A 26,744-nucleotide genomic window follows, 5' to 3' on the forward strand; every position below is an offset into this window, starting at 1 on the left:
GATATTTCTTTGATAATGTATTCTTGAATTATAATTTAGAAATAATTTGTTCTAGTCTAATATATCACAAATTTAAAAATCTCTGTTATATACCCCTATATAGGGTAACAAAAACAAAGCCAGACTACAGAAGGAATATTGGCAGACACATCCAAGGAGATTGTATTGAGCCTGCACAAAAAGTTCTTCATCGCAATGGAGAAAGCGTTCCCGAAACAAAAGCTTGCCGAAATCCGTCCAAAGAAATTGCATGCAACTTGGCGAAAATCAAAAACTTCTTCCACTCCTGAAGTATTTGACAATAAATTAAAAACCACCGAAGGAAAATCGCTCTTCAGAACCACTTCAACTAAAGACCCGATTTTTGTTTGCTCCTTTCCAAATATTTACTCTCTTTTTTGGAGGAAACGTATGTGTGTATGTGTGTGTGTGTGAGCTGGGGCACGATAAATTTTGAAAATTTATTTGAGGCGGCCTGTGGCTGCATTTGAAGTGGTTACCATTACCAATGCCGTGATGATTCCCGAGGCTGCCTTTGGTATACATATTTGCATGGCAAATTTTGGAATTTCTTTTTTTGCTTTTACATTTTATTCGGTTAATGTATTATTCATGCGACCCCACAAAATCCCATTAACAAATTTACACATTTTCAATATTGAAAATGTGCTTTAGTTTATGTATAATAAAAACAAACCAAGCAATGAAAAAAATAAATCTGTGAAGCGGAGGAATACTTTCAATTAGGCTATGTAAACAAAGATATTTGGGGGAAAAAACTAAACTGGTTCACATGCTTGGGGCACTTATTTAAAATCTATTTTTGAGTTTTTTGTGGCTGCTGTTCTATGCGCGCATTTATTTGGTATTTAATTATTTTAATTGAACAAAATACACAAACACATGGTTTCCTTTGTTTTCGATTTTTCCCTGTAAGCCTAAAGACCCTGGAAAAGCTGCTTAGCCTTCGTCAGTTGAGTGATAAGAGGCGCATTAGTAAGGAAAATTTATTACCAACTTTCGTGAGTCGAGTTGCTAATGCTGAGATTTCACAGAGATTTCTAATGGGATTGCTGTCGCGGTTTTACTTGTTGTTCTTCTTGGATTACAACATGTAAAATTTAGGAGGCAAAGTTTAAGATTCACATACGTGGGAGTCGAGTTGAAGAATGCCTACAAAAGTGTAACTTTATTCTTGCCTACACAGATAAAAAATAAACAATATTTTAAACACTTATACATCTAGAAAAAGACCAAGCTAAATCATTCTCGTAAGTGTTACTTTAATATGGTCCTCTCTCAACAAAAACGCTTTAAAAACAACACCGCATTTTCATCAAACAACCCCAGTCAGCTTTAAATTTGTTCACCTGAATAAAGTCGTCGCTGGCTTAACTTCACCTTATGTTTTACCTTTCAAATTAGGCTGAAAATGTCTGTGAGCTGCCACTCGGGACCGAGTAGCAATTGCATAATGGACCGAGTTCTGTCCCTTTGATATGACCCAAAGATTAGAAAGCAACACACACAATGGCGGACATGGGGCGTATGATTAATAAACACTTTTAGTTTACATTTCGGTCAGAAAGGAACCTTTTCCAGAGTCATAACAATTAACTTTAATTGTAGTCCTCACAAAACATACATGTGTATAATAGAACACGAAGAAAAGGCAGAAAGTAAAAAGTAAAAGATGAATAATGAATGAGCCGCACGCGAGCGGAGAACCAGGTGGACTGAAGGGGGGACTGAGGAAAAGCTCGGCGGCCATGCATGAGTAACACTTGACATTGCCTGGGCGAGGAAAATGGGAAGTGGAAAAGGAAAACCCCCACCCACACACATCCAGACATCCACACACGCACTACGCCCGAAGGGCAGCCGAAGGAAGCTCGTTTCTAGTGAATTATAATATGGCATGCAGATAAAACATTGGAAGTCAAAAGGCCCTGGGGGAACTACAATTAAGCCCAGCGCCGCCCGGCCACCCACTAATGAGGGTGAAAACATCGCCGTTTCAACATTGCCGGAAATCATTTCATATGTGTATTTATAATGCTTTGTAGATAACTGCAAGCGCTGGCGAAAAGTTTACTTGGAAATCAGCAGTATCTCGAGAACAGAGCCAAAATTCTGATTTAACCGTGAAAAGAATTTCGGACCGGGCCAAAACCACAGGCCAGCAAAAAGCACGGGAGAACGCTGGCCAAAAAGAAAAACAATTCAACAGTTTGTTGCCAGCAACATGTTGCAAGCGGGGCAGCAACACGGGCGCCTACGCTCGATTTGGCCCCGGGTAAACTTCGCTCTCGCTCTCCTACGCTCTCGCCGTGTTGAGTTTGCCACTTTGATAAAAGCAAAAGACCTGGCCATAATCGAAACAGTCTGCAAAGGATTCTAGGCGCTAACGGTTCTCCAAAGAAATCTCCCGTCAAGAGTTTTACCAACGGCCAACGTCGCGTGCGTTTGAAACAAGTTTATATATCGAAATTGACAAAAGCGGTTAAGCAAAGTGTATTAACACAAATTCCAACAGCCAGCAGCAGTTAAAAAGTAAATATCTTAAACCACAAAATTACTGCATTTTAACACACTACAAATTAAAGAAACAATAACTTTAAGTCTTTCCTTATTTTCAAAAATTTGATTTACAAGACAAACTTGTTTTTTAACATCTTTGAATTTTAACTTGTTTAAGTTACATAAATGGTGTGTGTGCTTCATATTTAAATTGTGAATTTTGTAACCCTACTCAAAAAATGTTTTTATCAAGCGAAAATTTTAAATTAAGGACCTTTATTGATATAGTCCCGGAAATATTCGTACAGTCAAACAGAATAATTTGGTCGTTTACAATTCATAAGCGACGGCATTTTTTCAACGATTCACTTTTATGAGCTGTTTAATATTTATAAACTGCAATTTAAAAACCAGACCCTTTTCGACCCGACATCCAATCAAAATATTTAAATTTCATAATATATGCTAAAAGCCTTTTAAATCTGGCCTGAACTAGCCTAAGCCGACAAAATCCAGTCACGACAAATCGGTACTGATTTTGGTTCTAGGGGAAAAGCCCAATTTGCAATGGCTTTCCAAAGAGGTGGAAAATCGGTTCAACGTGCTCGCCGCAAAAAAGAGCAACAGTGAAAAATTTTGACATTTACTTTCCACCCGCCGGCAGCTTAAAGGGTGTCAGATAGCTGAATTTTTTTCCAGGAAACAAGGGTAAACCTTTTTGTGATAATTTTCGAAAGGGTCCGCATTCAATTAAGAGAAGAGGACGGCCCTCATTGGTATGCCGAGCGGGAGCCGCAGAAGTTGTCACTAAAATGCCGTCGCCGCCATCGTTTGCGTCCTTGACTTTGCCTATTCATACGCAAAATTAAGCACGAAGGGGCAAATAATGAGCGGGGAATGGCTGGGAATGCTATGGTTATGGGCACTACATTGTGGCCACGGCATGTGGGGCTGCGTGCCAACATTTACGAGTCCCTCTAATTTATGCTCATTCATAAATCTCCCTCTGAGGAAATCTCTTGCATTCGCCGTCGCCACAGTCGCCCCAATGTATGCAACACAATATAATAAAGCAAATTGAAAATTATGATAAAATCAAGGCCGCGAACGCCACACCGCAGTACCCATTTCCCTTAAAAAGATCTCTAAAAAAAATAGAAATATAATTCATGAGAAAACACATGAAAATTTATTTATATTTTACAAATTACGGAAACCCAATGTTACCAATAATGTAATGTGAGCATACGTTTTCGTCTTAAGAAATTGTTTTCAAACCAGAATTATGAAAATTTGGCATATAGAACCTTGTGAAAGCGTGTGCAACCTTTTATGTTTTCGGCAGGAGAGGAAAGGTAGCTGTCTAAAATAATTGAGAAATTTCTAAAAATATTGCGACCCTTTGCTGCGTTCCCTTGAAAATATGGCTACATAGCGCACTCTGCCAAGTGCTAAATTGGCTAATTAGGCGGAATACCAATTCTAACCAGCCCGAACCAAACTGTCCCCCATTCAATCAAGCTGCCTGATTGCTAATTACATTCTTTGTTTAATGCGAGATTAACCAAACAATTGCAGGTTCAAATCATTAAAATAACAAATTTCCCATCTTGTATTTTTCTAAGGAGCTTATGTTTTTGTTCTTGCTTTTCTCGATTTTGATTTGAACGGAACGCATTGTGCGCGCTCTCGGGCAGCGAAAATAAATAGGAATATCAAAACCAGAGAATTATCAAAATAAATACGTTTGTCAGGCAAGAATGAAGGCCTTGTTTGCATTTAGCAATTTAATGGCATTGGGAAGGAAGTTGGATTTCGGTTATAAATAGCCGGCTATTCGCAAAAGGATGGGTGATTGGTGATTAAGCGGAAGACAAACACTGGCCAAATATGGAGACGTCATTTGACAGACGCAGAGATGAGCAATGATCGCCATTAATTTGAATTAATTTCGCACTATTCAGCGGCACCAAGATTGATGGGTTATTTGCAATTTAAATTGTGTGGGCTTCGGAATACAAAATGAGAGCAATGATGTAATTTTTCCCTTGCCAACATAAATATAGGCTCTGTGAATTTTCAGTTACTTGAGAAAAACTAAGTTTCCGGTAATTATTTTTCTGCAGCAAAAAAATACGTTTTGCTCAATATTAATTCTGGAATGTTTGGATTTAAAATTGCGCGGTTTGAAGAATGCTTCCCTGGAATTAAGAATTCCTAAAAACAAAACAATTATTTATGGTTTTGTTTTATTTTTCATGAATAATTATTTTGTTTTATTTTTTTGTTTATTGAGATTCATTCATACAACTTTTTCTTTGTTAAAACCAACCCTTTCTACCTATTTTTCTTTCCGAACCCAAACGTAAAATTTCCGACAGCTAAGTGCTATTAATTTCAGCACTTAAATTTCAGGACACAAGGTTCCTTCAAAAGTATCCCGCCAAAAGTGGCACTGCGTAGTTTCGCCCGCAGGTATTGGCCGTAATTATCTTTGAACAATGTCAAAAGCCGAAAGTGCCATTAAAAAGCATTCGCGCCAAGCAGTAATAATTATTCTAATTACGAGGCGTTTTTGTGGAAAAGTTCTTGCGGTGCCTGAAAACCCCGCAGGGCCTGTCAAATATGTATTTTGTCCGAGCAAACAGAGCCAGAAGTGCTGGAGATTCAACAGCAATCAGCATAATTTTCCTCTTGTTGTTTTTCACATTTTTCGTATTGACTCGAACCCGAAATCTTTCCACACGCCGACTTCCAGCTGGTTAATTACAGCTCTTTGGCCCCAAGCCCATTATTATTTATTATTATTATTATTATTTCTTGATTATTATTTACGCACAAGGAGCGTAAAAAGTGGCTTCTATTAGCTATGTAAATATTTACATCATCACTTGAGGTTTTTCGCAGCAATTATGCGTTGCGTCACCAAACTAAATAAACATTAAAGAAGTCTTTAAAAGGCGGTGAAGTAAATATTCAAGTGTGGAAAATGTGTACTCTACACATGTATGCACATGAATCCACGTATACAAAAGCCGTCTGCATTTATTGTGATCTTTTTATGGTTTTGCTTTTTCCTGAATTCCATGAAAAACAAAAGAAAACACTAAAGAAAAACACATGACGCAGGTTTTTTGCCGAATTTCAGACTGTTTGTCCGGTTCTCATTTCCAGGCGATTTCTTTATGGAATATTTATTATAACAGGTTATAAAAATGCAATTGGCTTTCTTCCTCACAAATGTGATATAGATGGCCAGGACCCATACTATTTTGTTATTTATAGCCTTTGATTTTTGAACCTTTTCTGACCCTCGCAACTGTCATGTCCTGACTCCTCCGGTGACAAATTCCAAATTGAGTGACAGGCAGATCCATTACGGCGTGCCTTTACCCCGAAATGTAAAACAAAACCGGTGTTCCGGTGATTTGATTATTATTTTGTGTATCACATAAATGAAGAGTTATCCAACCTTTTTATATTGCTCATACGCAGTGTGTACATTCGTGACTTGCTTCAAATGTCACACTCTATACATGTACATTGTAGCCACCATTATTAATGTATCCCCCTCCTTTGATTGCTTTTAAAACTCGATGGATCAAAGTCTAAAAGTGGTTTGCATGCGAAAGAATCGAAAGCTTTAACTCACAGCTGACGGGGACTAATAACAATCCATAAGAATGACCACATGGGGAGTTTTCATGGCACGACATCGCATTCCCTCCGCCCACTGGGAATTTAATTAAAACTGTCTAAAGCGCAGCGGTTGGCAGTCGCCAGACAAACAAATAAGCGTGTCGTCATGCAAAAAACCATTGTTCTTTAGATTTATTCATGGTAGAGTGTTTTCCAATATAAATTCAACGGATCCTAATGGTTAACCAGAGTTGGCAAGACTAATTACCGCTCCGCAGAGACCAATAAAATGTAATTAAAATCGGGCAGCAAAAAATGGTCAGAATAGGTGAGAAAAAAACCACCTCAACTAGCTCAAAAGGAAGCAACTGGAAATAGTTTCCCTCTGGCCCCGCGAATTTTCACACATTTTCTTTCGCACGCAGCGTTGGTTGGGGGAAAAAGAAAAACACAAATGAAAAATAAAATACACAAAGGCTTTCGAGCAGCAGGCACATCAGCAACACATCGTAAACAACTCTTGACCAGCTCGGCATGACAAAACCTCGCTCTTTCCACCAGAAAAAATCGAGCAAATTCGGAAACTGAAACAGATGCTATATCTTGTAATTGAGAAAATTGCTTCTTCAACACGGGCATACAAATTAGGCGGATTATCGACAGTAAATTACAAAGGAATTCTGCACGGGGTTCTATTAATTCCATAATTGTTTACAAAGTGCCCGATCCGGAGGAAGAGGCATCTCCGATGCAGAGTTCATAAATCAACATCAGAGGCGTCCTACTAAATCGCTCGCCGCTGCAGAGGAAGGAAAAATAAATAAAGCGATTTATTAAAATCAAAAGCCATAAACCATTCAATTAAGCGAGTTGCCGGGCATCGGGGGAACAGCTTAGCATGTGAATTATAATTATGCCCATTGAAATGACCACTTTTGGGCAATTAGGATTTGTTTTGCACCCCATAAATTGGGAAATGCGGACCGTAAATCAGCGACAAGTTGCCTGTCTTAATTTGCACTATAAATGGAAGATTTTCATCTTGAGCTCTCCCCATAATATCCATCGTACCTTGGCACGCAATCATCTGGTCTGCGACGACCTAGCAAATTGGCATTTAAATTTTTAACTGCATTTTTATGATGCTTCCGCAACCCTCTTCCTGCCGATTTCTTCGGGCCAAATAAAATAAACCGTAATGCAATAAATTAAGCTGTTTTTCCCGTCAGTCCTTTTGCAAATTGTCTGTTGGACTTTGGGCCATAAATTAAACCTTTGCCAGCCCCATCTTTTGTGTCCTGCCTAAGCCGTTTGGGATAAATCTCCGGCTTTTGTGGACGGACACGCAAATCAATGGTGTTCCAGCAGTTTAATAACCAGCTCATGGGATTAACTGATGAACATTCCTTTTTATAACCATCCCTGCATAAATAAACATATTTCGTAGGACCTGCCAGCCGAAATGTCAATGTCAACTGACGTCGCTCGGGCCTTGGGTTTCCTTTCGGTGGCCTAAAGTGGCCCGAGCCAAGGGTAAGTTTATTATGCCGCGGAAAATGCAGGCACTCGAGGGTGAGTGCCGAAACCCTTGCACTCAAACTTGCTAACACAGGCAAAACAAAGAGCCAAGTCAAAGTACACCCACCAGCACGTGCACACAATGCGGACCACCTTGTGTTTTACATTTCAAATGCTAAGCACAGTGGAGCCTCCAAAATTGTTCAGGATAATGCGAAAAAAATAAATATAAATATATATATAATAAACTAGAGGTCCTGTGCCCGCTTCGCTGGTCAACACAATTTAACAACATAATAGTCAATGTTGCACGTCCAATTCCTATTCGTCTAACAGCAGGCATTATTTCAAATTGTTTAAGCTCGCTCTATTTTTTGTTTAAATATTTTTTTACCGACTTCATCGATACACAAAATCAACGCAGCTATGATCTTTTTTTTTACATACAACATTGTGTACATCTGTTGAGCCGCTAGCGACTTTTCCAGAAGGTTTTCCCAAAATTTTCTTATGCTTAAACCTTCTTCTGGTTCTAAGCTATCTCCCTACCAATTTTCAGCCAAATCGGTCAAGCCGTTTTCATGTGATGCGATTGCGCACATATTTTGTCTCCATTTTTATATATATAGATCATAGTTCTAAATTATTTAAATTAATCGAATTGAAATATTTCTTAGGTATTTATTTATGTTTTTTAGTAACCAAAAATTATCTCAAGTGAAGGTCAATTTGTTTGACTCTCTCTGTACCTAAAACAAAAGCAAGCTTAGGCAAACTTTCTGCCACTCAGTCAATGAGTCAGTTGCTCATTCAGTCAGTCAGTCAGTCAGTGAGTCAGTGAGTCAGTAATTTATTTCAATTCACGTGAGCTTCCCAGCACTTGGATCCATTTTACAGCGGACTGTCTGCTCATGTTTCAATGTCAGATGTAAAGAGCGTGTGTAAGCGGGAGTTTTCCATATTATTATTTATGAATACGACTTTGGCTGACATTTATATTTCGTGGCAGATGCCCGGGTTGTGCTGCCTCAAGTGTGGGGCTTTCGGCTCCTTGGAGGGGCGCTCTTCTAGTTTTACAACTGCTTCACTCACGGCCAAAGCCAAGGAAAGTGCAGTAAAAGTGTAAAAATTATGGTCAGGTTGTAAACAGGAAATTTGCTATTACGCGGAAGCTAATGGAAGAACGAGGCGGAAGTCCCTTCATTGTACGACAAATTTCATCTAAGTGCATTTTTAGGTGCATTAGAGCATTGATATGATTCTATTAGCTCACACACTGTGATTTTAACACCTCTGTGAAGGGGCATCAAAATAGCATTAAGGGAAACCATAAGTGGTGGAGAAAATTATGGGTACTTAAAGGAACCATCATCATTTCAATGTAAGAAACTCGGATTGGGAAACTCTTAAGCTCTGCAAGGAAACCTTAATCTATACATTTTTTGAAAAAGTATTTCTGTTTTTCCAGAAAATTTTTTCTTTTGAACAGTTTTTAAATTTGTTTTCAAAGTTCACTTTTTAATTAAAATAATAAGATAAAATTGTGCGAACACATGGTGTCTGTTTATCGATTTAAGTCTGTAGCCATTGAAGAATTTGCGCTGCTAAAGCTAAATTTAGCCGCACTGCAGGTATCAGTCCAAATCAAAGGCGAAACACTAATGCATAATTCAGACTTGGCAGAAACCGCGGCCAGGCGAAAGCGTTTATAAATAGAAATAATAACAGACACGCCAGCAACAAGCGCAATGGGAACCGGGAAAATGGGGAGAGGAAAGGGAAGGGGAAAAGGAAAAGGAAAAGGAAAAGGGGGAAATGCGGAGGAAGTGATAGCCCGCCGAGCGAGGAAAATAAACAGAGAAACACTTAAATTAAATTGCGAACTGAGCTTAATGCACTTAAAGCCAGGACATGCCCATCGGGCGAGTGGGGAAAAGGTTGGCGCAGGCTTCGCCTAGAAAAGTGGGTGGCCTTTGTGAGCCACTGCCAATGCGAGACAGACAGGGCGATCCCATTGACAGGTAAGCAGTTTCCCTGCTCCTCCCCGACTTTTCCCCAACCACTCGAGCACGCGCCCGAGAAAAGCCAAGAACTGAGAAGCGTAAACCGAGAGCAAAAGGCCGAGAGCTGAGAATTGAGTGTAAGCCGCGGCTTATGCAATGCGGCCAACGAGGCTTGACAATTTCGGTTTGCTTATCTGCGTTTCTGGCCCAAAGGTCTCCTTACCGTTTTGCCTTTTGCCATGCAAGGCGGCCATTAGTGACGTTGGCCTGCCCAAAAATATTTCCCGTTCAATATCCGAAACCTATTGATTCGCTGCGCCGAAAGAATATTTAAATACGAAGTTGCCAAGTAAGTTTATTTCCTTGGGGACTCCTCGCCGCGGTTTCGTGGAAAGAACTTTTTATCTGCAGAATTTTACTTCCCTTTTTGCTTTATGGTTGTTTTATTGATTTAATTTGTAGGCCAAAAAGTATGGAGGATTCAACTAGCTATTTGCAAACAGAAGTTTAAAAGTTTTCTCGTCTATTCAAACTTATTGCTGCATAAGTATTAAATCCGAGATTTTGGCTGTGGCTATACTTTTCAACTTATGTAACCTTTATCGAATTGTGGCTTATTTATATTGAAAGAAGTATAAATATAAAGTGTATTTCCGTAGCTTAGAGGAATTCAATTTTAAACTACAATTTTAAAAGTTTTCCCATTTATTCTAAATGCTCAATCTCGGACTAAGATAGCATAACTTAAAAGCTATTGCCATAGGCTTTTCTTTTGTTTTAGCCTTTCGATTGGAAGGAAATTGGATTCTGAAAAAGACAGGTACAATTGAATTGTTGCTTACAGACAATTTCTTTGAAAGGTTTTATATTGCCCTTTTCGGCCGTTAAATAGATTTTAAAGTTTTTCTTTTACGTTGTGGTTGTTTTGAATAGACATTCTTACCTAACAATAAAACAAACAAGAATAGAGCTGGCTTCCTGACTGAAAGTATAACACCCTTTGCAAATCATTGAAACCTTAGGAATTTACGTCCCTAATTACTTTAAAGTTTTGCATTTTTTTGCCTTCAGGGGGTCCATTAATATTTAAATTTCACACAGAAAGTGCTCAAGTTTCCATTTGGGATTCCTGCAGGGCTCTTTCTATGCAAAATCTCGCTTTCGCCAGTCAAGTACCTTGCTGCTTGGCATACAGCTCATTACACAATTTATATTAAAGCCGTAACTTAACCCTTGGAGCCCGGGGCAACATTAGCTGGCAGTTGGAGCGGGGCCAAGGTATTTGCCATATTGCACTCTGGATTGCAAAAGTTCTCGGCCAGCATTCCGCTATAATCGTATAAATACGTATACAGTTCCAGCACTTCCCACTCTAACATACACACACAAGTAAAAACAAGGACAACAAAGGATGTTTGTGGAGTGGAATAAAGGCTAAGGAGGCCCGAAGCCATTGCAGTGGGTGAAATGCAATTTGCAGGCCATAAAATGGCTCGGCAGGAAAAGCGGAAAAGTCCTCTCGCTCGGCCTTAACGAAAGCGTTTGCAGGTAATGGCCATCATGGCAGCCGGTTAATGCGGGCAACTTGTTCCGCCGGCAGATAACACGAGTTCCCAAACTACTCGCGCACAATGCGAAAAGTTTCGCTGCAAATTAAATGAAAAGTTAATATTGGCAGCGAGTTCGATAAACAATAGGGGGACAGTCAACAAGTTGGTCCTAATGCGATTATTGCACAGTGCCCAATGTCTTCGGGAAATGGCAAGCAATTTAAGTTAACGAGGCAGTACGAATGGAATCAGAAATGTTGCTTTTGTGCAAATTCATAGAAAAAACATCTTCAAACTTCCCTTTGTGGATTTAAAATCACCCAAGATTATCTTTTCTTCATATTATCCTTTGTTTTTTGTAAAAGAAAAACACTTGCTCAAAATTAGTGGCGATTTTCTCTAGCTCCAAAGAGCAGTGTGCATTGCGAAACTCATTTAGTGGCAACAGCTGCTGCAAATTTATGCTCACGGCTCCTCTATTCAGAGCGTTGTGTTAGCCACAGAGGAGCGACCGCGGCAAACTGTCAACGATCCAACGACTCACACCGCATACTATACTATAATATATATCCGGATGCCGGGGAAACGAACAGCCGAGCTGGCTAAAACCAAGCCAAACAGACTCCGTTCAAAGTCCACTAAAGCCGAGCTTAGCTTTAGATGCCTCCCCCTAGAATCGTTGTTAAAATTAATTTGTTTGCTCTCAAATGCGTTTGCATCCCATCTCTTGGCTTGAAGATTTATGTATTTCACGTAATTAAATCGCAAAGAATTATGGCTGGGTTAACAGAAGCTTTAGTACTCTATTGATACAATATATAAGCCTTTGAATTTCATTATTTTATTAACAGAGTTTAAATGGAACATTGCCATTTTAAAGCTGGTACAAAATATAAAAAAACGAAGGACAAGCTTTGCACGCAAGGTTTACTTAAGCAGAGCCTCGTCTCGTAATTATTTTTGCAAGTGTTCTCCTCCGAGCCGCAGCTTCTTTTCAGTCCAACATCATCTGGCGGCCCCGCCTTAAGCCCAGGGTTCTCCATTCTTATTTTTAGTGCCACCCACCCACGGGGCAACTGCAGACGTGGTTTGTACAGCAATTCTGTTTACATTTCTTGTTTTTCTCCGCCTTTCTGCTGGTGTATTTAACTCACAATGACTTGTGACAGCAGGGGCGGTGTCAAGCGGGGGCGAGGGGGTCGCTGGGGGGCCGCGTGGAGGTGACGTCCTGTCTCATTTCAGCGGCGGGGCTTCCCCGCCCACGAATGCAATGTCGACGCTTCCTCCGCTGCAGTGGGAGTCCCGCTGCGGCCATTTCTCACCCACCACCACAGTGTGCCACCATATGTATCCGCATTCGTGTGCTCTGTTTTATACTATTAATTTGACAGTTTCAGCTGCGCTGTCAACTGGCTTTTCCCCAGACAGCGAACATAGCGTTTAATGGCGGCAAATTAATTGTTCTATTCCTCCTTCCTCTTCCTCAGGCAATTGCCCAGCATCACGTTTCTCGGCAAGGACAAGTAAGCCCCAAGAAGAAATAACTAAAAATGGATTCAGCCGCTGCCGCCGCCGCCAAACGCGTTCAGATCGAGAAGGCGCACAACTTCATGCGCCAGTATCGCGATCCCGAGTCCCGGGAACTCAAGAAGCTTTCGGCCAACCAGTTCATGGATGTCTGGGCGCACTACGACAAAGATGGTAAGTCCACAGACCTTGGACCGACTTAATAAGGGCCATCCACAACCAAATCTGGGTCAGAACTGTACGAAAGGTTGCCCACACCGGCAGCAAAGGTCCGCAGGTTGACCAATTGAAAACATTTTATTGCTTAATATTTATATCCCCACTGATAAACCCGAAGCTATTTGGATAACACTACAAAGTTAATGGATTGAACTGAAACTGCCATTGTTACCTTTCCCTTTGTTCGCCTCAGGAAACGGCTACATTGAGGGCACCGAGCTCGATGGCTTTCTGAGGGAGTTCGTGTCGAGTGCCAACGCCACAGACATCAGCCCGGAGGTGAGCTTGGAGTGGAGTGGAACTCCCTTAACCCAACTGTTCAACTGCATCTTAATCTTTGTGCTCAAACCCCACAGGCTGTTACGGACACCATGCTCGAGGAGCTGAAGTCCTGCTTCATGGAGGCCTACGACGACAATCAGGATGGCAAAATCGATATCAGAGAGGTTCGTATTACCAAAGGCAGCACTTTCCTTGCCTTTACAACCCACAACTGACCGCACATTCGGGCACAAATTTCGGTTTGATGGGGACCCCGTGTCGTATGCGCAATGTTGCCAGTATGTTGTCTTTTTGTACTCCAAATGACGTTTCCTTGAGTCGTGGCGGCGCCGCTGCCGTTTTCAAATTGGTTTTTAAATGTCTCGGCCCACTGGAAACCTATAAATTATTTGGCGTTTTCCCCGGGAGAAAAATAAACTTTCTGTGCAAGGTCTGGCCCGAAAAAAGTTTTCCCTCGCTCGCCCTTATTTTGTGGGGGCCACATTAAATGAGTTTTTAATTGAAGTTGGACCGGCAGCAGCCGCACGGAGTATTGAAAGGAGATTTCTCTGCGCTGTTTGAATGGTACAAATAATAAGGCGCACTTGAGGGCGAGCCTGCACAATGGACTTTTGATAAATGAGCGCCAGAAAAAGAAAGTTTCGGGAAAGAAAAGTGGAAAGTGAAAAGTTCAAGTAGCAGGGCCCCCGTGTATTGCTGATTAAGGTTGCTGGCAGTACAAAGGCACCTCGCGTTCATAATTCATGTGGTCCGCATTACTCATACGCCACGTCGAACATCGATCGATTGAAACGGATCTCTGCTTCATGCCCGCTGTTTACTGGCTTGTCAACAGGAGCTTGGCCCGGGGATAAACTTTAATTGCGATAGTGCAGTAATTACCAGCATCAAATGAAAATGCAAATACCGCAGTCACTGGGCGAATTATAAAGTTTTCCCGGCCACGGCTGATTACAAGTGAAGGGTAAGAGCTTCAATTCGACACTTAAATTATGCCGGAAAGTTTTAACGAATGCGTGGGACGAAACTTTTCCGGCTGTTTGCCGTTCGCTAATGAAAGTGCATCAAGATTTCCTCGCTTTCCAAGCAATGCACCGGAAAATAAGCGAGGAAAGCCACCCGGCACACTTCTGTTTATAACGCATTTAATTGTCAAGTCACGCATTGAAACAAAGGTATTTTTTGCAGCTTGCTCAGCTTTTGCCGATGGAGGAGAACTTCCTTTTGCTCTTCCGCTTCGATAATCCCCTGGAATCCAGCGTTGAATTCATGAAGGTAGGTGACAATGCCTCCGGAATGCTGACCCCTGAAATTCCCCAATTAATTTGCAATCCTTCTCGTTTTCAATTAAACCAGATCTGGCGTGAATACGACACCGACAACTCGGGTTACATCGAGGCGGATGAGCTCAAGAATTTCTTGCGCGACTTGCTCAAAGAGGCCAAAAAGATCAACGACGTGTCCGAGGACAAGCTCATTGAGTACACCGATACCATGGTGAGTAATCCAGAGATTTCCTATTATTGTTATACAATACGAAGAGTGGGTAATAGAATTTCTAGGAACTCAGCATGTGCAATCAAGCAAATGAAGTACCATTCCTAGTAGAAAGTGATTATGTACCTAACCAAAACAACCATTCTGACAACATTACTGTGATTATTGGCAGATGCGACGACATTTGCAATTGACACAGAGTGGTGTAAATAATTTAGTCCTCATATTAGCCGACAATAATGTGTGTAATGCCCAACTGTTGTGCCTTTCAGCTCCAGGTATTTGACGCCAACAAGGACGGACGACTGCAGCTGTCGGAGATGGCCAAGTAAGTGTCCTCGAAGTCGCAAGCCCAAAAGCCAGGCAGCAGCCAGCCAACTAACTTATTTATTGCAGATTGCTTCCGGTTAAAGAGAACTTCCTTTGCCGCCAGGTGTTTAAGGTAAGTGACAAGCGGCGATATGCCAATGGCTTCCAGCGAGGCCAGAGAACATCGTTCAATCGAGGAAATTACCAAGAGCAGATACTGTCAAGATACCGCGGTTTTCAGAACATGGTTGAATTATTTATTTGCAATACTGAAACAGACTCGGCCTGCCTTGAAAACAACACGTTAGCACCTAGGTTAGCCTGGTTTTTGGTTTCTCACTAGCTGCAGCCTTGACTTTCTGAATAACTTAGCTTTGCAACAAACTCAATCCAGCAATGACTTTTTATTTTGTGATGCTATTTTGGTTCACTTATTATTTTGTACAATGTCTGTGCCAAGTGTAGCTCGGTGAATAAAAAACAATTACTTATAAACTCGCAACTGCACTTCAATGCATTTCCGTGCAGCAAAACAAATAAAAACTAGTCGTTCAGTAAAAAACCTGTTAAAGTAAATGGTTTGAAAAGCAAAATGGTATCGAAAGGAAAATGCGTTTTTTAGGGGCTTTATTTGTTTGGTTCAGCCTCTCTGAATAGATTTCTGAATTGGCTTCGTTTCGCACAGCAATTCGAACCAGTGAACCCTTTTGGGGCTTTATACTTTCGCTCAGCAGATCAGCAAACACAAAATTTGAAAGGGACAAAGCCACTATTTATTTTTCTCCCGCTATCCCCGCTTTCCAACAAAAATGTGCCACTGAATGCCACATTGAAAGTTGTGGGCGTAATAAAAAATGTTCGCATCGCAACCCGCGCTCCCTCGAGCCAATTCCCTTCGTGTCGCAACAAATAAAGCTATGGCCAAGTCAGAAATAGCTGTTCCGCCGAGGAACAGAAGCAAGAAGTATTGTCTGCAATCGTAAAAATAAACGAAGCAAAATGGCAAAGCTCAGCTGAAACTGGCAGGTGCTTTCGCTTTTCGGCGAAATAAAATGCGTGGGAGCTGGCGAAATCAATTTCCGAAAGCAGAGGCTTCCTGAGTTCCCAGTTTCTGCTCGAGCGTCAACAGATTTGATGTGATTTGAATTGGGTAGTAAAAACTGAGGAGCTAAACAGCAACCACTGCATAAACAGAAGGTGGAAAGTCCCCAAATGGCCGGCCATTAAATACTTTATTATTAGTTTGCCTCAGACAGACAGCCGAGCAATTAGCAGATGAAAAGCCATGTGGTGTTATGAAAACAAACTTTCTGGCCACTGCCGGCAGATGTTCGGGCTTAAAGTCCCCCGGGAAATTCTACGAACCCATTTTGACTTGCCCAAATGCTGATGATGCCGAATGCGGTTAAATGAAGCAGAGTCACTGCATTTGAGGCTGCCTCCGAATGTCACGTAACTTCCCGCGGGCCAAAACTTGGCCAAAAGTGTGTGTATTTCGAGCATGTTTCCGCTCTCGCATTTTAAGCATGCTGGCAAGGAATAGGGACATCCCAGCACCAGGAATCCTTTTTATTTGCTCACAGCAGCAGATGTCGGAAAAAGTCTTATCGGCAGAAAATTCTGCAAAATTTATGCCGGCCTCAAATTGATAAATTTGTGGTGAAATTTATTTTAAATCTACTGGGAATGGGATTGAATTGAGAAACTAAAGATTTAGGATGTTTGAAATACAGCCAAGACTAACATTGCATTTCAAATCAAATTACGAGCTTCCATTAATTTTTTTAGGCAGAATTGGGTTCTACTAACGAGTGTTCCACTGTACTATACTACTTAATAAGGGCTGGCGGAAATAAATGTTGGTCCTTCGGCCTTAAACTCCCAATTTGCTGAGCCAGCCCCTTCCAAATTTTCCGAATCGCGTTTCGCCTTGGGCGTTGGAACTCTTTTTTCTCGTGTTCGTCCTTGTGTTTGGATTTCCTTTTTGCTGTTTGCCACATGAACTACATCGCCACATACTCGTGCATGTGTACGGTCTGTGGAGCGGCAAAGAAAAACCACCTCCATTCGGCTGTCGGTGTTGTTCTTGGCAATCAAGTGGGCTAGATCCACAGAAAAACGCTCTGAAGGAGGGGAATCGGAAGGCACTGAGAGCCCTTATTGTTATTTGCTGCAAATGTACGTGCTTCAGTCGCATTGACGCTCATTGCTCATTGGCAGCCGTTGCCCAAAAGTTCGATGGCTGAAAAATTGGTGGAGTGGCGGAGGTGGCGCCTCCAACAGTGGTATCAAAATCAAAAGTGTTGCATTCAGCCTGTGCTCACTTTGTGTTGGGTTTGAATTGCAATTGGATTCCCATTGCACTAAATCACTTTGTTGGCTGCTCGGCACTCCCACGCCCTGTTCGGAAACTAAATGAAAAATCGGGAGATGTGGCTAACGAAAATTGGCATTTTCATTACAGCACGTCACAAAAAACACGCAAATCTCTTTAGTTCTAAAATTTCAAAGGTAATTATAGTGGGATTTTAATCTCTGGCTAACTTATTTCAATAGATTCAGAAATATAGAATATAATACCGAAAGGCAAACACTTATTTGAGGGTCCTGACTTTGCCAAGACCAAGTAATATTATTTCACTGTTTTCCCAACCAGAATAAACATATTGAAGTCAGCTTCATGTCAGCCCGCACCCTGCACGCTTTCCATTTTAAAATGGAAAGTTGAACATTCAAATGCAGCTCGCATGTCCTTTCAACGGGACGTTGCCGCTCCGTCCGTGGCAAGGGGAAGCCCTTTCGGGTGCAAGAACATGAGCAATGTTGCGATGTGCACTCAGTGGTGCAGCAGTCCAAGCGAAAAGCAGAAGAAGCCGCAGGATTGCACAACGAACAATGCTCAGTGTTCGGTGCGGGCGAGCCGCATATTTGCTCATTGTTACAGCTCGCAGCACAAACGACATTTTATTTGGGTTTTATTGGCGCCGGGAGCGGGGCATCGAGAGTCATGCATAACAATGTAGCGGGACAAGCTGGGCCTTAATCGAAAACCCGCTGCGGACATGGCAGCTGTCTCTCCGTTCCGTTCCGTTCAGTTCCGAGCCAGTGAATCCTAAGGCGGGAAACCGGATACCTGACCACGGGCGATATGCGTACATTCCAGATACTCGAGCCACCGTAAGTCGGCCGTTATGAGGAGCCATAAAATGCAGGCAGCCGGGGCTCAGGCAGCCATAAAATAGGCATTTCCAGCACATTTACCAAGGTGCAGTTATTACTTTTATATAATTTGCTGCGACCATAAAAGCCAAGGCATGCATCAGCATTTTGATAACCGCAGCGGACCGGGCTCCGAGTTTTATGCAGCTTCCCAGGGTTCAAAACTTTTGGCGGAGCTTCGGGACTAAGCTGAAACTCTGTCTCCGGGCGTCCAATTATGTGGCACAGTGTATTGCTGGCTGGTGGCCAAAAGTGCCAGAAAGCGTTATGCTAATGCACATCACGTATTCGCCGCATGCACCGCAACGAGCAGTGACATAATGTGCTGCAACAGGAAAAGCCACTGGAAATGGCAATAGGTGCGGACAGCAGAAAAGGAGACACGGGGCACGGAAAAACAGCAGGACATTGGGCGAAGCTACCGAGTACACTTGGCTTTTGCCAGTCGCCTTATTTTCAATGTTTTGCGGGTTTTCCGGTGCAGCAAATAAACAAAACAGCAGAGTCGACTAAGTGAAAACGTGACTACGCGGCACAGACCATTTTTTGTTTGTTTGAATATCTTATTAGTTCCTTCCAAACTTGCAATTAGTGTGAATTCAAAGAAATGAACTAACCAGCAGATATAGTTTGCTCTCTAATTGGTAATGCGTTTCCTTAGTTTTCGTTCAACTAGGCGTATACTTAATATATCTCACTTTTAGTTTTGCTGCATCCAGATCTTAGATCTCTTAGCTTTCTAAGACAATAAAACTTTAGCCTAAAAACAGAAATATATTTTTATAAATATAAAAGCAGATCAAAGGCGGCAAATTAGAATAAATAGTTGATTTGCCGCTTTGATTTTCTTTAAACAAACTGTTTGATTTTAGTTTACGACTTTTCTAACCTTCTATATATATCTTTTTCGTTTCCCCCCGCCTACCTCCTCTATGCCATCTGTATCTATATGAACATAACAATATTCTATATATCTTTGCATATACTTCTATAATCTTGTGCATTTTTATTTCAAAACCAACAACATAACAATAACCAAACTACAAACAAAATAACCGAATTAACTATACCGTGCACGTGGTGTATAACATTTTGGGCTGCCACCTTTAACTTCCGACTTATCTCACAAATGCAATTTGAAAATCAACTCTGAAATAACTAAACAATTACCGCAAATCAAAACTTTTTGCCATGTGCTGTATATACAAAAATTTGCATACAACAATCTGCAACCAATTGCACTGCCAACAATGAAAACAAACAAAAATATTTCGTAAAACAATACACAAACTACTTATTTACATTCCTGCAAACAAAACCAAAACCGATGAAATAATATAAAAAAACATAAAAACGTATATAAATAAAACCACACACTAAAGGAGGGCATTGATGTAAGTATTTTTCACCCCATCATCAAGCATTCAAACAACTAAAAGAGCCCCTTAAAAAACGAACTCATGTGGGTACAATAACGATAATAGACAACGGTGGCCCATTAAAACTCTCAATAAAACTGTATAATTTTGTGCTTTACACAATCGTTTTTTGTTTCACACTTGATGAAAGCTCAAGAATTTCCATTGATTGAATTGGTATTTTTGTGTCGATTGCTTGTTTTTCCATCCTATTCAGCATACAAACCAAACATGAAAAACGAAAACCACTTAAATGCTTTAATTGGCTTGGAAAAGTCTTGTTTATTCGCAGAAATGCATGAGTGTAGCGCATGCAAACGTATCGTTTCTGTTTTTTTGAATATTTTAATGTTTTTGCAGTGATAACCACTATAAGTCCCCCAAAAATATAAAAAATATTTATCACGCGCAATAAATTGAATACAAGTATAAATGAAATTGAGTCATATATTATATTAAGTGATTTTAAGCCACCAACACTTTCGTCTTAAATTATTTCTGTGATAGCCGAAAACCAACTATTTTTAGTGCTTATTTTCGAAGTAATTAATAAAGGCTCACTGCTTATTAGCAATAAGGAACTAAAACTTTGCGCCAGTAAAAGTTTGAGTAATTTGCAATATGGCCATTTTTAGGATGGGATCCTCGCCCTAAGCCTTTTCAACCCAGAAGTGGGACCCCAACCGCAGGGCATCTCGCACCAAAGAATGATAGCTATGAGCTACTAATTAGACTTTTGATGGCGTCGGTCCACCCCATTTCCCACTTAACACATCCCGAGAACCGGTACGTGAACGGCTTTGGCCTTAACGATGTGAGGTCCGCACAAATTACACGTTGATGTGGAATTCTGGCTCCTGGCCCCCCATTTCGCATCCCCCATCCTCCATCCTCCATGGGAACCTTTTGCATAATTTAGTCATTGAGTTCGGCGGCTGAGGTGCGGGGTCGGATATATATTTTGTGGCAGTGCCATATGGATAATGGCAGCCGCAGGCTGACACGCTCTCTGCCGACGCCGGCTTTTCAAAGTGTTGAAGTGTAAAATAATTACTTCATTTCATCGATGTGTGGGCGTGGGCATCACATCACATCACGTTCAAGGCGCAATTCGGCTTAAGTATCAGCAATTTGACAAAGAGCCAGGCCACACAAAAATGCCAAAAAACGAGAAAAATATGTGTTTTCAAGCCCGTGAAAAATTCAATTTAAGGAGCTTTGCCACCGCTAAGTGGAAGCGGGTTCGCAATTTACAACGCCAGGCTAAGCACATTTTTTAAAGCTTAAGCGGAAAAGGGTTCCCACTTAATGGGTTTCTAATCCCGTTAAGAACGCACAAAGAATGCGCCAACTGCGTTTTCAAGGCGCCAGTAAAACAAATGTTATCAGACTTCCCAAGGATGAAGAAAACAAAACCTTAAGTTCCACCTCGCAGCTTTTCGTTCGTACCTTTCGTGCACTGGAAAAAAGTCTAAGGTTCAGAGATATATATGTAGGATTTTTATCAAGATCTAAAACTGTTTTTATTTCATTTGTATTATTCGTTATAACACTACTTGCAAATTCTTTTTATATACCTACTGTTTGATTTTTGGCTCAGTGCATTACTGAAAACTTTGAACTTGAGGCGCCACCTTGGCCACATTGCATAACCCCCAAAATTACAAACTGCATGATTGTGTGGAAGTGTGGGAGTGTATGTGAATGGGGTTTACATATAGGGAGGAAAATAATTCGAGCCATTTGCCGGGTGCAAATGGAATCGATAAATTTCGTGTTTCCCTCGTGGAAAACACATCCGGGCAATCCCAAATGAGAGAGGCGAAGGCTAAAGACAAATCTGCTGTACCTGTGAGCCATAATTCATATTAATTAGCGAATGTCAACGACAGAAAACACATTTAATTGGCAGTATGTTTCATTTAGCATAATTAGTTTTAGCCATAAGCTGAACGAATGAGTTTGAATTCCGAAATACTTTTTTCTTGCCTGATATGCTACTTTCTACTCCCTTGAGATTCTCTTAAGTGAGATTTGTCGTGTGTAATTAAATCCATAAGAGCATGTTTTAATTATAATTGCCTATATTTGCATGAGTTCATGACTTTGCCGCTTTGTTTATAACCAATTCTACCCAAATTCGCACAAAACACACACCACAACTTGTAGCTTGGTATATAATGTATTAGGGGAAAACCATTGATTCAGACTTGTCATTTGAAAAGTTGCAGGATAATCTGAGCAAAAATGAAACTCTAAGAAGTATGCTTTAAATTATCCCATAACCTTTTAATATTTGTGGTACATTTGTTTCACCTCGATTGTGGATTTAGCATACTTAAAATACAAGAAAAACTATTTTGCTTAGTTAAAATCAGTCCCTTTGATTTTTGAACTATAACGCCCTAATACTTCTTTTCCTTATTAACAAATGAAATCAATTTTTTGTTTTATTGAAAAGTATGCCAAATCTCAGTTGCACACCAAACTTATAAATAAACCTTTATGTGAGATATTTATATGAAGGAGTTTCGTTGGGGAACATCACACTAATTAATATAATTTTACACCCACAGGGCGCCACCAAGCTGACCAAGGAAGACATTGAAAAGGTTTTCTCGCTATACGATCGTGTAAGTAAATCAGCAAATAAAGAGCTAGATCCGAATGTATGTATAATTTTGAAATTCATTTTATAAACGCAGGACAACAGTGGCACCATTGAAAACGAGGAGCTCAAAGGCTTCCTCAAGGACCTTTTGGAGCTGGTCAAGAAGGTAGGTTGCGACTACAGGAGGGGCTGGGTTTAGGCTAAATGTTTGTTGTTTCCAGGACGACTACGATGCCCAGGATCTGGCCGCCTTCGAGGAGACCATCATGCGGGGCGTGGGCACCGACAAGCATGGAAAGATCTCCCGCAAGGAACTGACTATGATCCTGCTGACACTGGCCAAAATATCGCCCGACGACGAGGAGTAAGACGGGAGGTCGAGAGCAAGCCACAAAGAGATTTAAGCCAACTCTATTTTTGTCACCCGAACGAGGGAAATCCAGAAATGAGGCCACGAGGGCTTCGAGGCAATTGTTTACTTTAGAGCTGCATCCGAGGGGGCGGCACAAAAAAGATTTTGGTATCGGGGAGGATCGAGAGAGCGAATGTCGATCCAAAACCGAAACGAAGCTATTGGTAACATAAATCTAATATTAATGTTTCAATCTTAAATAAATGTTTATCGTACGTTAAGAAGTTGAGAGTATATTTCCCCAAAGTCAAAGCAAAAAGGAATCTTATCCAATCAAACAACTTGCAACTCTAAATCGAGCCACTTAAAGTAAACAATTAAGAAACGATAACATCAAGATCAGTACATCGATTTTATATTATATTATATTATATTATATGTGTATTTATATTTTCTATGTGTATTTGCATAAAGTATTTTATTTAATTACGAATTAAAACTCGAAATAAAGTAGTTATATTTAAGGATACAGAATTATTTGAGATTACCTAAGCATAAAAACTTATAATATGTGTGGCTACAATCTGTAGATAATCGTTGTTGATAATTGTGACAGTATCCCTTAAACGCAGCAAAACGAAAGTATTCCTTGCCAGTTATCGGCAGGTGGTGTATCCTGCACCCGGCATTATGTACTCGTACTATGTATATCTCCCGCAGAACATCAATCAATCAATCAAGAGCCACTTGCAACAACCCGAGGGTGGACACCACTAATGCAGGTGAATGCAAATGCATCGCCCACTTGAACGTGCCGCTGTCGAGCTGAAGGGTGGAAATGTATCTAGTTAACGAAAGACACTCGTCCTTGCATTTCCCACCCGGAGGTTCTGCGTAATAGGAGATTGCGAGGTGCAGAATCAGGCCAGCTGCGAACATTTCCACTCAATTTCCTGCTTAGGCAAATCGGTAACTTAACTTAAACTTTAACGGAAACTTAAACGCTGCGAACTACCTAACGTTTTTTCAAGGTGCTATAGCTATATACATTACGACTTGTTTCAGTCCCTAATCCTTTCCCGAGTTGTTTCCAATCTTTTTTTTTCAAATTTAACTAACTAAAGCCTAACAACTAATTACTTAAGCTTTAAAATTGGTACAATCTTGAAACGAGTTTATCCAAGGACTCGTTTTTAAAAGTTTGATATGAAATGGAGGAATGCATAAATTTTGAAAACCATTTCTTTCAGCTTTGATAATGAGACATTGGGTAGAATCGATTGTACTCCCGTACATGCAACAAAATGCCAACTTAACTTATAAATAAACTAATTACGATACAGCTCTATATGATAACATACTTATGCTAATCCTAAGATATTGTTGAAAACCACTTGCATGTAAAGCTTCGAAACGGACTTTCTCTATATACAACAAGATACCAAATACCTAACATCTAAATGGATATATGTCTAATACTATGGAAATATGACAGAAATGTTTTAACAAAATAAATACAATCTATGCAGACATCAAGGGGTCAGCACTCCATCGACAGTTGTTTGATTTTCCAATGATTTTCTCAGCCGTTTGTACTGTCGGTTGCGTTTCTTCTGGAGCTCGAGAAGATCGTTCAGCTCCTTGAGCAGATCAGTGGCACTTAACACCTTCTCGGTCAGCAGGGGAAAGAGGGTATTACAATCCTGCAATAAATCGTCCTTTTCCCATTCCGGGTCAACGAGATTGTTGGCCATGTCCATTAATTTCTTGATGCGCAGGCAGTAGCTAAAGTAAAATATCATCAGCAAATAATTCTTATACTAATGGAACAGAACCTACCACTTGGCATCTGGCAATTTATTGCTTATTATAAGCTTCCAGGCTGAGCAGTTCTTCAAATGCCAAGAACAGTGGCAACTCCCTCGGGTTCCCACCAAGGGATCTTTCCATTCCTTGACCGTTGCACACTGAGTTGGCGGAAAATTGACCTTCTCCACCAGCCAGGTGTGCCAAGAAACTGGCTCTCTTTCCTGGAAATTGAGTTCACTATTCCTCACATCCAAATTTATCTTCGCCAAGCTCTGGGAAGATCCCATCGAACCTCTAAGTTGGGAGTTTTTACCAAAATGCCGCTCCAGAAAGGCGGCCACCTCGTTTGGTTGGTCATGGGAAATCGGTTTGCTTATGGGACCGAGTTCCATCATCCTGTTTTGAAAGTTTAACCAGGATGGATTCGGGCAGAAGGCACGGGTTGTGTCGTCTGCATAAGTAATGAAGGTTTCGCTATGGGATTTTTTTTAAGGGGTACCAAATTAAATATGTTATAAAGCTTATGATTCCCGAATCAAATCACTAATATACTTCTAGAATTTTATTTTAAACAATTTTGGATTAAAAGACAGAAGGGAAGAAGGGTGGAGTGTCATCACAGATCATCAGGATTTCCAGTGATCGCTCCTCCACGTTATATCGCTTCCATTTGTATAACTCACCCGCTGTCGATGCTGACCACCAATTTGGTAATGATCCCACAGCGGGGCGTGTCAATTTGTGTTCGAGTCATACAGGCAATTTTACAGGGTGTCTCGAAAAACGTACAAAAAAAAACAAGACGAAATACCAGTCACGGATTACTACGTTTGTCCCTAATGGCCTCGAAGTCCAACTTCTCCTGATACGCCAGCCTTTGAAGGATCGTGGGATGCGTGTGATGCCAGCGGGCGTAGCAAGTGTCGTACACCGGGAAACTCATGTGATCCGCGTAGATCTTGATGAGGGCCATCCTCAGTTGAATCGAGTATCCCATGCGGTGGGCAAACCGATCGGCGGCGTACTCAAAGCGACGTAGGTTCCACAGCATCAGTACATTGGCCAGCGTGAGATACGGAGTGAGGGCGAATCTCAGGACGATGATGAATCCCACGATGATGGGACACAGTCCTGGTGCAAAACCCACCGCCATATACAGCTGCGGGCAATGGAAGAACAGCCCGAAGAGCCCCATGGTGAGAAAGAAGTGAATCTTCATGATAATGGTGGCCTTGTAGAAGTGTCCGTGCTTCCAGTGGCCCAGTTCGTGGCACACCACGCCCGCCACTTGCGTGTTGGTCAGTCCCCTGCCCACCTCGTAGGGTTGCAGATTGCTGGTATCCTGTCCCTTGTTTAGCAGCAGCGTGTCGAAGATCACAATCCTCTTCAGGCAGCAGCTCCCGTAGAAATAGGCGTTACTGTACTGCATGGTCCGCGTCTTGATGATAAACACACGCTTCATGGGGAAGCCGACCACGTCGCAGACCTTCTTGACCTCCGCATACAGAGCAGTGCCCTCCGGCAGGACGACCTGTCGTCCAATGCACGGGATACAGCAGTAGGGCAGGAAGAAGACCAGCAGCAGGGTGAAGACGGCCCAGAAGAGCCAGAACCACAAGAAGAAGTAGTAGCCGAGGATTTGCACACTGAACACAATGCCCGCCGCCAAAGGGAGCAGGACCAGTTGGCTCAGGAGGAGGGCCAGGGCACCGATGCAGCAGTAGAGGTACCACGGAAACTTGCCCGACATGCCGTAGCGCAGCTCCAGCAGGCACTTGTCATAGATCAGGACGGGCAGGAACCTCACGCAAATGTAGACGGTCAGGTAGGACACGAAGACCAAGCTGATCCAGATCTCCTCGGAGGTGAGCGATTGCAGTGTCATGGTAGCCAGGCCCCAGAGGAAGGGATAGAAGCCCAGGATCAGCTCGCAAAGCGAGATGATCAGGTCAATAAGGATCTTCCAGAGCTGCAGCTCCGTTTTGTGAAGCTCGTAGATGCGGGCCCGGTGGTAAATCTCCGGCGGAATGACCCCCCTCAGCTCCTCCGGCACCATGATCGCATTCAGGCACACCAGTTGCTGGGGTCGGAGAACCGGACTTAGTGACCACTCCAGCGGAGGACCCGCCACCACTTACCTGTCTCTTGGTGAGTATCATCTCCCAGATCCGGTCAACTAACACGATCAGGCATAACACCACCAGCACTATGACGGGATCTACCTTCGGCCAAGTATCGTAGAATGCCATCAAAACTTATCATGTTCCCCCA

At 41.6% G+C, this 26,744-nt stretch overlaps 3 protein-coding genes across 4 annotated transcripts; 1 reads left to right on the plus strand and 2 right to left on the minus strand.

Moving 5' to 3' along the window:
• The first annotated feature begins 1,599 nt into the window (after positions 1 to 1,599).
• LOC108093719 (calbindin-32) lies at positions 1,600 to 24,215 on the plus strand. Of its 2 annotated transcripts, XM_017193926.2 has the most exons (12): positions 1,600 to 2,553; positions 12,718 to 12,931; positions 13,170 to 13,255; positions 13,333 to 13,422; positions 14,447 to 14,533; positions 14,615 to 14,755; positions 15,028 to 15,083; positions 15,152 to 15,197; positions 19,666 to 19,677; positions 22,278 to 22,334; positions 22,407 to 22,478; positions 22,534 to 24,215. In XM_017193926.2, the coding sequence occupies exons 2-12, from the start codon at positions 12,781 to 12,783 to the stop codon at positions 22,678 to 22,680; spliced, it is 945 nt and encodes a 314-aa protein (XP_017049415.1). In that variant the 5' UTR covers positions 1,600 to 2,553; positions 12,718 to 12,780; the 3' UTR covers positions 22,681 to 24,215. The 2 variants fall into 2 exon arrangements, with proteins under 2 accessions (XP_017049415.1, XP_017049416.1); XM_017193927.2 differs by lacking the exon at positions 19,666 to 19,677.
• LOC108093720 lies at positions 24,111 to 25,266 on the minus strand. The gene is made up of 3 exons (XM_017193928.2): positions 25,157 to 25,266; positions 24,504 to 24,947; positions 24,111 to 24,449 (listed from the first exon to the last, which is right to left on the minus strand). Exons 1-3 carry the CDS (start codon positions 25,225 to 25,227, stop codon positions 24,197 to 24,199), a joined length of 768 nt encoding a protein of 255 aa, XP_017049417.1. The 5' UTR covers positions 25,228 to 25,266; the 3' UTR covers positions 24,111 to 24,196.
• On the minus strand, positions 25,021 to 26,722 carry LOC108093714 (CAAX prenyl protease 1 homolog). Its single transcript, XM_017193918.2, has 2 exons — positions 26,612 to 26,722; positions 25,021 to 26,553 (listed from the first exon to the last, which is right to left on the minus strand). Exons 1-2 carry the CDS (start codon positions 26,720 to 26,722, stop codon positions 25,288 to 25,290), a joined length of 1,377 nt encoding a protein of 458 aa, XP_017049407.1. The 3' UTR covers positions 25,021 to 25,287.
• Positions 26,723 to 26,744: the final 22 nt, after the last annotated feature.

Source organism: Drosophila ficusphila, unplaced genomic scaffold, assembly GCF_018152265.1.
Source record: "Drosophila ficusphila isolate 14025-0441.05 unplaced genomic scaffold, ASM1815226v1 contig_414, whole genome shotgun sequence".
Classification (NCBI taxonomy): Eukaryota; Metazoa; Arthropoda; class Insecta; order Diptera; family Drosophilidae; genus Drosophila; species Drosophila ficusphila.

What these genes read in the sequence shown, in the direction of transcription:
- LOC108093714 (XM_017193918.2), bottom strand. Translation starts at nt 26,722, where the DNA reads ATGGCATTCTACGATACTTGGCCGAAGGTAGATCCCGTCATAGTGCTG. An exon ending in TGATACTCACCAAGAGACAG is followed by an intron (nt 26,554 to 26,611) that starts GTAAGTGGTGGC and finishes CTCCGACCCCAG; the next exon opens with CAACTGGTGTGCCTGAATGC.
- LOC108093719 (XM_017193926.2), top strand. Translation starts at nt 12,781, where the DNA reads ATGGATTCAGCCGCTGCCGCCGCCGCCAAACGCGTTCAGATCGAGAAG. An exon ending in GGCGCACTACGACAAAGATG is followed by an intron (nt 12,932 to 13,169) that starts GTAAGTCCACAG and finishes TGTTCGCCTCAG; the next exon opens with GAAACGGCTACATTGAGGGC. An exon ending in TTTTGGAGCTGGTCAAGAAG is followed by an intron (nt 22,479 to 22,533) that starts GTAGGTTGCGAC and finishes TGTTGTTTCCAG; the next exon opens with GACGACTACGATGCCCAGGA.
- LOC108093720 (XM_017193928.2), bottom strand. Translation starts at nt 25,227, where the DNA reads ATGACTCGAACACAAATTGACACGCCCCGCTGTGGGATCATTACCAAA. An exon ending in GTGGTCAGCATCGACAGCGG is followed by an intron (nt 24,948 to 25,156) that starts GTGAGTTATACA and finishes AAAATCCCATAG; the next exon opens with CGAAACCTTCATTACTTATG. An exon ending in AAATTGCCAGATGCCAAGTG is followed by an intron (nt 24,450 to 24,503) that starts GTAGGTTCTGTT and finishes ATTTTACTTTAG; the next exon opens with CTACTGCCTGCGCATCAAGA.